The 8,891-nt window shown below is 42.4% G+C and overlaps 1 protein-coding gene across 1 annotated transcript in view; it reads right to left on the bottom strand.

Annotated features, from left to right (window-relative positions):
* Positions 1–5,612: 5,612 nt before the first annotated feature.
* Positions 5,613–8,891, bottom strand: part of LSM5 (LSM5 homolog, U6 small nuclear RNA and mRNA degradation associated) — a 3,874-nt gene continuing 595 nt past the window's right edge. The window contains exons 2-5 of the mRNA XM_028489914.2: positions 7,373–7,468; positions 7,060–7,087; positions 6,273–6,345; positions 5,613–5,871 (exon numbers count right to left, since the gene is read on the bottom strand). Of these exons, the coding sequence (XP_028345715.1) occupies positions 5,839–5,871; positions 6,273–6,345; positions 7,060–7,087; positions 7,373–7,468 (230 nt within the window). The 3' untranslated portion in view covers positions 5,613–5,838. The remainder of the gene's footprint in view (positions 5,872–6,272; positions 6,346–7,059; positions 7,088–7,372; positions 7,469–8,891) is intronic.

The raw sequence follows: 8,891 nt of genomic DNA, 5'->3' as shown, positions 1-8,891 counted from the left end.
CATTTGCCTTTTTCTGTCCAACTGATTTTTCTTAGCAAAATGCCTCAAGGTCCATGTGTTGGTAGGATTCCCTTTGTAAAATGATTAGGCTTTGGTAGCAGTTTGGTAGCAGGGAAAGGAGGAAAAGAGGAGTTGCCTTATGTGGAAAAACCCGTCTATGGCAAGGTCCTTATTGGACCACCTACATCTTAATGAGATGATACCATGAGAAACTAGATAATGAGGTGCTTTATGCCATCCTAAGAAATGTGGTCATTGTTCCTCATTATCCTGACAGGCAATGATAAGCCATTCAAATACTGTAACTGAAGTGAGGATCACAGATTGTTCAGAAAGATTGTTCTGGAAGCAAAATGGATTACAGACCTGTGAGATGTGTGGGAGATGGGTTAAGAAAGTTGTTAGTAGCTATTCATGTAAGAACTTGGGGAGGACTTTTAAGTCCTTTGCACTGGTAACAGAAGAGGTAACAGAAGACTGGTGGTTGTCCTGTGGTGGGTTTGAACAGTTGTGGCTGTACAGGTGTAGTGTGTACTGGCTGAATGTAGTGACCAGCTGCAGGAGACAAAATAGCTAACTATTCCATTCTCTTTCTAGGTGTCACAAATGCAAGTCTGTATTTTCCATATCCTGTGGTGCTCAGTGAGTATCCTAGCTTCCTCGTCCTTCAGTCCCCATTGCCCACTACTCTCAACCAAAGACCCATGGTTCCTATGTTTTATAACACAGCACAATTCCAACAATATGGTGGCTACTGGGAAGAAACGAAAACAAAAAACACAGAAACTGAACCTCAACAGGCTGAAAACTTGAATGAAAAACAAGATGTTAACTCAGAAGGTGACAGCCATGACATAGTAAGGGTGACCAGTATCCCTGTGAATACATTCTCCCCTGAGAATGTGGGTGAAAAGGAAGAGGTAGAGAACATTAGCTATCCTGAGGGAGGTACTGCCTCCCCGACCTGGTTGGCTCAGGTCAACAAAGTAGATGAGGCCACTCAGGGTGCCATGGGTCAGTGCTATGATGCACAGCCTGAGCCATCATCAGAAAGCAGTGAGGGACCATGGTGGAAGTACAGGGACCTCTTTGAATGTGACGATGATGATGATGATGATTCTGATAGTTATGAGGAATATTTTTATTCCCCTGTAATTTCCCATCCCCCTGCTGAATGAAGTAGGTGAAGGCATACAGCTCGAGGAATACCCCCAGCAAATGCCCTCAGGAGGTGACTCTCATAGCCTCTGAGGGGTGTCATTATTTCTCCCCTGCTTCCACCCTGTACAGAGTAGGTGATGGCATCCAGTGGGAAATGAGAAAGGGAGCAGAGCAGCTGGAGAGTAGGAACCAGAAAGAAGATAAAGATGAAGGTGAGGTAGAGAACAGTAACTATGAGGGGCACAGTTCCTCCCCTACTTGGTTGGCCCAGTTTACCAAAGTAGATGAGGGCATCCAGTGCGACATGAGCTGGTATGAAGCACAGGTAGAGAAATCTCCCCAGCAAATGCCCTCCAGAGATGAAGGGACCTCACCAGACTGCAAAACCAAGGGGTCATGGAAAAAGCCAGTCACAAATAGGAAATTAAGTGCAGACAAAGATGAAGTGATCGTGAATGATGAGACTGGGGAGGTGTATAAAGAGAACTTGAAAAGGTGTGCAGAGATTAAAAAGACTGTAAAAGGCAGGAAGGTGAAAGACCTAAGCAGCTTCTCAAATGTTAAGACAGCCTATTTGTTGAAGAAAAGCGCTGCCTTGACCATTTTGCTTCCTGAGGATTCAGAAGACTCTGAGTTGGAAGCTGAAGATGAAATGGATGAGGTAGAATGCCTGCTTGAAGAAGTGAGCCCACAGGGCCCTCTGACATCTTGCAAAGGAATGTCGTATCGGAAGGCTTGAAGGATAATCAGGATGCCACCTGAGTGCTCTGTCCCTCCCCAACTTATGTTCTGGCCCACCAGAAATAAGTACAGGTTATTACAAGCTGGCGGTGAATATGAGCACATCGTCCCTGTGGTTTACCAGCTGAAACAACAGGAAGGCTGTGAAAGCACTGTTGTCACCCTCCAAAGAAAACATACTATGCCCAAGCCAGAGGGACTGGAGTCCAGGAGAGCCTCTCACAAACCATTGGAATGTAAGTGACTAGGGGGTTCATCTTATTTGGTTGTCTGTGGTGGTTCCATACTGGGTCCTGGATGCAAAGGCAGCTGTGAATCAATAGTATTTCTCCATTTTTAAAGTATGTTTTCACTTAAGCTGTAGGTGCCCATATTCAAAGGATTTGCAAAGAGAATCCAAGTTAGAATTCCTGCATTCTAGGAAACTGCAATGTAATGTGAAACGAAGTACTCTAGTAGAGGGTGACAGAGAGCTGGGTGATAGCAGTTAAGGGGTAAGGAGAGTTGGGCTGAGATAGGAGGACATCAGTCTAGCTGGATTGCTGAGAATGGGCAGTCCATGTGGAGGCAGAGAATTTCGACACACTTTTAGGTTCTGTGGTTTGGAAACAAAAGAGGAGCAAGTTTGGAGTGGGAATGGAGACAGTAGCGTGAGCTCAAATGGGCAGCCAGAGCAGGGTTCCTCTCGAGACCATCCTGCCAGAGGGGAGACTTCTTGGGAAATAGGCCAAGGAGAATGGGGTAAAGTCGTAGGGTTTTTCTTCACTTATAGATTTTTATCCTGTAGGCAATAAGGGGCTAATCCAGACTGAGTAGAGAAATTAGACAAATGTGCCGTAGGAATTTCAACCAGCAGTATTTTATAGGAGAAATTAGAGTGGATGGAGAGTGCCCATATGACTGAAAACCAGTTTTATTCAACAAAACAAAGTGGTGAGGGTTTTGATTCACATGGGAGTAAAAGATATGTGAGAGGACTAACAGAATTGAATCTTTAACAAAAGCCTGGAGTCAGAAGTTGGGAAGAGAGTTGTTTTGCTTTTCTACGTGGGTTATGGTGGGAGGGGCATAAAATGGTGAGATTGAGGGACTAGACTAGCAGCCTCCCCACACCTGGTTGAAGCTTGAGTTTGGACCATCGTATGACTGGTGGGGGCACAGCTGACAGGAGTGGGGCGGGAAGGAGGGCACAAAGGAGAGCTTTGGGAGATGATTACCTCTGGGGTGCAAAGAATGAAGCAAAGCAGGTAAGTGAAGAATGGGATGCATAAGAGCCCCAGGGAAGTTTAAATAAGTTCCAGTCTTAGTCCTAAAACCATTAGACTCAAGAAATATTTAAGCCTACCACTTCTACTTAAAGGCTGGGGTATTGTCACATCTTAACTCTTGGCTGTTATGAATTTGATTGATGCTCAGTGATTTGGAAGGGATGTTTAAAAACAAGGTGAGTTTATGAGCAAATTTTTTGCCTTTGGTATGTTTAGTCCTTGTTTAGTCCAGAGCTAAACTTCAAAATAACCTTCTTAAAAGAGGCTGAGGTGGTCCCTTGGAGGTGAGGGGAATGAAGGAAAGGGGCTGGGAAACACTATTTTAATTGTGTGTGTGAAAAATCTTTGTACAAACAAATGTCTTTAAAGGCAGCCGTATCCCTTCTTCAAACACCATCTTACGCTGGATGAAGGTGCTGCTGCTCTGGTGCGGTGGAGGGTGTACACACAGAGCTCTACCTGTTCCAGACCCACCCTCTGTGGCCCAGAGCTCCTCTCAGGTTACCTGGATAAAACCTTAACATGGAATATCCTATTACAGGCATATTACTGAAGCATATACTCTGCAGGCAGCTACAGCCCTGTGGAAGTCCATTGCCCTTGCAGCCAGAAGCCCTGGAGTCAAAGCACTGCTCTGCCTCTTACCTTGTACCACTTATAATACCACAATAACATATGTTAGGCGGCTTCCTCATCTATAGAAGAGAGATAGTACCCTGACTTTAACAGTGCAGTGGTGAGAACAAATTAAGTGAACTTTTTTGTAAACGGTGGTCTGTAACTTGCACGTATTGAGGGTGTTACTTAAAACCCTTCCACACTCACACTGCATGACTTTGACTTCTTTCCCCAGTGGCATCCAAAGTCCTTTGGTTGGTGCATGGGCCAGAAATTCCCTGGCACATTCATTGCCTGGGACATCTGGTATACAGTCTTCTGGCTTAGTCTCACCTTCCTGAAAAAGGAAAGTGAGTAAGCTATGTGGCAAAAAAGCACCAGAACTCTCTCCCACTTGTTTGAGAACACAGCACTGCCAATGCAGGGGACATGGGTTCGAGCCCTGGTCCAGGAAGATCCCACATGCAGCCGAGCAACTAAGCCCCTGCATCACAACTACTGAGCCTGCGCTCTAGAGCTCGCGAGCCACAGCTACTGAGCCTGCGCGACAACTACTGAAGCCCACGTGCCTAGAGCCCATGCTCTGCAACAAGCCACTGCAATGAGTAGCCCCCGCTTGCCGCAACTAGAGAAAGCCCGTGCGCAGCAACGAAGACCCAACACAGCCAAAAGTAAAAACAAACAAACAAACAAAAAGTACGAACAGGCAAACTACAAACTGGGGAAGTTATTGGAAAATGCATGATTAAGAGTAACCTATTAAGAATTCTTACAGATTAGTAAGAAAAAGAACAGTATCCCAATGGCAAAACCTTCATATAAGTAATTCACAAAATACAAATCAGTTCAAAATTAATTTTTAAAAATTTAAACATACCAGGTTTTGCCTATCACAATGGCAAAGAGAGGAGAAAATAGAACATAGCCAATCTTGGTAAGTGTGTGAAGGGTACTATGAAAAACTACAACTATATGTAGGTTGGCACAAACTTTTTGTTGGCAACATATCTATCCTTTGACCTTAGATATTTATGAATTCATTCTAAGAAAAATAAAAATGTATAAAGATTTAGTTAGACCACTGTGGCCAGTAATAAAGAATAGGTTAAATAAGTTTTGGTAAACCCATTTAATAAAATACTATGCACACATTAATGGTGCCAAAATATTTAACATGGAAAGATTCTCCCCATTTAAATTCAAAAAAAAAGTCTTAGGGGCTTCCCTGGTGGCGCAGTGGTTGCGCGTCCGCCTGCCGATGCAGGGGAACCGGGTTCGCGCCCCGGTCTCGGAGGATCCCACGTGCCGCGGAGCGGCTGGGCCCGTGAGCCATGGCCGCTGGGCCTGCGCGTCCGGAGCCTGTGCTCCGCAACGGGAGAGGCCACAGCAGGGGGAGGCCCGCGTACCACAAAAAAAAAAAAAGTCTTATATGGAGGCTACAAAACAGTACATTCAGGAAGAGTAAGTTTTTGTAAAGATAAAATGTGTACTGAGAGTATATTAAGAAAGTCTAAGAGGATATACAGCAAAAGTGATTAATATTTTCCTTTTTACTTTATCTGCACTTCTACAATGTGCATATATTACCTGTGTATTTTGCTTCTTGCGCATCAGAGTTTGAACTGAATTTTGTAAGTAATCATTTCAGGTTTTTTTAATGCACCTGTTCAAAATCAAACCTCATCATTTTGTTTGGAACAATTTTTGTTTGAGAATCAAATGGTCACCTAAATGAGGAAGCAAATAATCATAAAATGACAGGAAAGCAAGTGACAAAGTAACTACGACCATTGGCTATTGCAGTATAATAAATAAAATGACAGCTAACAAAAACACCTTTATTTTTGTCTTCAAAGAACAAACTGTTCTTCTTTTTCCAACATAATCATGATTAACTTACAAAAACAGGCATTTACAATGCATCTTCAAAGCATTTCCCTTTAACGGAAAACTTGGCTTCACAGAATACAAACATTAAAAGGTTAAAATAAAAATTCTATTTTGTTGTCATAAGACAAAACAGAATCTAGCATAAGTCAAGGAAATCCATTCATACTTCAGGTCCTTCTCCTCCAGGAACCAGCTGCAAAGGAGGAAAAAGTTTAATATTTAGTTTAGTACTACATAATCTAAAAACCCCTACTGAGAGCTCCTCATTGATCGGAGTCACGCCTCTTTGCCCCTCCCCCATATTTCAATTTTCTCCATGTCACTGCTGTTTACAATTCCAACATCATCAATTAATACTTAGTGTCTCAACAATGATTCTTGGCAAAACAAATGATTAAAAAGCACAAGCAAACTAATCTTAGGCCTAATGTCATCTTCAACAGTTTGGCCATAGAGCCCTGACAACCAGAGCACCCCTTTCCCATTTTAAGCACCACTGGACCATGAGCATTTAGTCAAGCAAGTTAGTTCTGTAATCCCTGCCCCACAAAAATGGCTTAACATCTACATAAAAATAGCTTTACTATATCTTACCATTGTTATGTTATTTCCATTTAGCAAAATTTGATCTAATTTAGTAATTCTTCTTCCTTCTGGTGTGATTTCACTAAACAAATAGATTAAAGGTTAATTATTATATACAAATGAACATGAGGTCAGGCAATTGTACCAACACTTTTCAGAGACAAAGTGGGTAATGTACATCACCCCTGGGTGATGTAAATTCTTCCCCAAAGGCAACAGAGTGAACTGACTGGCCTAAGATCCACATCCACTGGGCTGATCTTCATCTATAAAGGTGAAACTTGCCAAGGAGATCAAATATGAAATAAAATGTTTACTATCCTCACTCTTTTTACTATTATTTACTACTGATTCCTATCCATTATACCAATCTGTAATTAATTCAAATCTGAAAGCAGAGCTATTGGTCATGATCTTTATAATTAAAATAACTGAGGCATCATTTACATTTTCTATTATATGTAAGTTGTAGAATAATTAATTTAAAGCATTAAATGCTCTTATTATCAGTTCCTTTATTTGACCTGAGCCCTAAGATCCCTGGCTGTTTTTAGTACCTTTTACCTTAAAGCTTTGTCTCTACTAATTTCCTAGCAATTTAGTGACATTACATAAAGGTAATAATCTTCTAATCCAATTTTACTAACAACAGGAGGTAAAACTTCTATCTTTAGAGTAGTTCGAATAGGCAGTGTTCTCTGACTCAACAGATCATTTTACTGACTCAACAGTACTAAAACTGCCTTAAATTAAAAAGATTCCCCTGCCCAATTCCTTAATTTTTAACACTACTCACAACTCAGTGACATCTTCCAGTACCATATCTGAAATTTGGTGTTAAGAAAATAAATATACCAAGTTAAATTTACTCTGGCTTCTGCCTTTGTTCACTTTTAATTATAACATTGAACACAATGGCTCAAATTCAAAATGCTTGTGATGGGTAAGAATTTCATCTTCTTTCAGTACACGCACCTCTTAAAACACTATCACAATTTCCATGAGAATAAATTAATTTTTATTATAATAATCTGTAAGTACTGATTGTCTACAGTTCTTTTTTTAAAATACTGAAGAAAAAACCATGCTACCAACTTTTAAAAGGATACTGACAAAGTCATCAAATCCCAGAAGTGTGCCAACAATCTCCTTATCACTCTTCATCACAATGTGAATCCTTGATCCTATACACTTGTCCACAAGCTCTAAGGATTTTTTTTTTAGCAAAAAAAAAAGGGGGGGGGGAGGAGAGAAAAGATTATTTTGCCCATTCGTTACTTCAACAAATATGTGAATGCCTACTGGCACTTATTACTTGCATATGGTGAAAGATAAACCAGGAAAAGTATTCACTCAAAAACTTTAGATCTTACACTACATGTCTCTGGTTAATCATTCTATTAACAGGAAAGTTTTCCCTGTTCTCCACTTACCCCTCCTTTGTAACAATTTATCATGGTTGTGGCTTAATATTATTTTAGGCTACATTATTGACATATGAACCCCACCCCCACCCCTCAGACTCTAAGGTCCATGAGAGCAGAGATGGTGGTTGTTTTTACTCATCAGTTTATCCCCGATGGACACTGCCTGGCATACACTGATCATTCAAAAAGAGTTTGTTCCATGACACTTTACAATCACGGTCATATCCACTAGCTCAATCACCCATCAGATACAAAATATTAAGAGAGAGGCCTGGGCTTCCCTGGTGGCGCAGTGGTTGAGAATCTGCCTGCTAATGAAAGGGACACGGGTTCGAGCCCTGGTCTGGGAAGATTCCCACACGCCGCGGAGCAACTAGGCCCGTGAGCCACAACTACTGAGCCTGCGCGTTGAGGCCGCGATAGTGAGAGGCCCCTGCTTGCCACAACTAGAGAAAGCCCTCACACAGAAACGAAGACCCAACGCAGCCAAAAATAAATTAATTAATTTAAAAACAAATTATAAAGATATAGCACATTATTAAAAAGAAAAAAAAAGAGAGAGGCCTGTCTTCACCAGAGATCCCTTCTTGTCACTACGTCTCCCCCACCCCCCAAAAGTCTATCCTCTGTAGTCTGACAGCAGCTTGAACATCTCTTCAGCAGGCTTAGCGTTATCTGGTACGATGTTTACTTGCCCGGTATCCTGTTTCCTACACTGGTTTGTATACTATCTGAAGGCAACGGCCGTGATTTTAGTTTGTTGAACAGTGCCCAATCACGGTGTCCAGTGCAGAGGCGCAATAACTGTTGAATGAATGAACGGCAAGAAAAACTAGTTTCCAGAGCCCTCTTTAAAGGCGCAGTCCAGATTCTGGTGCCTCTCTCAACAACCGTCCAGATAGGCAACAGGGTCTAATCTGGGGATTTTAAATGCCAAGTTGAGGAACGGGACTGCTATCCACTACTGTAAAGGCGAGCTCACAACAAAGAAGGCCGACGACTTATTCACTAAGCATGAACCTCTTCCGGTGACGGTTTGGTCTGGGGAGTCAAAAGTCCCTGCCTACAGCTTCCCAGGTGGCGCACTGGTTGGGAGTCCGCTTGCCAATGCAGGGAACGCGGGTTCGTGCCCCGGTCCGGGAAGATCCCACAGGCCGCGGAGCGGCTGGGCCCGTGAGCCATGGCCGCTGGGCCTGTGCGT

Source organism: Physeter macrocephalus, chromosome 5 (assembly GCF_002837175.3).
Source record: "Physeter macrocephalus isolate SW-GA chromosome 5, ASM283717v5, whole genome shotgun sequence".
Lineage (NCBI taxonomy): Eukaryota > Metazoa > Chordata > Mammalia > Artiodactyla > Physeteridae > Physeter > Physeter macrocephalus.
Note: the sequence above shows the minus strand (reverse complement) of the source record. Positions and strands in the feature narration are given on the sequence as shown.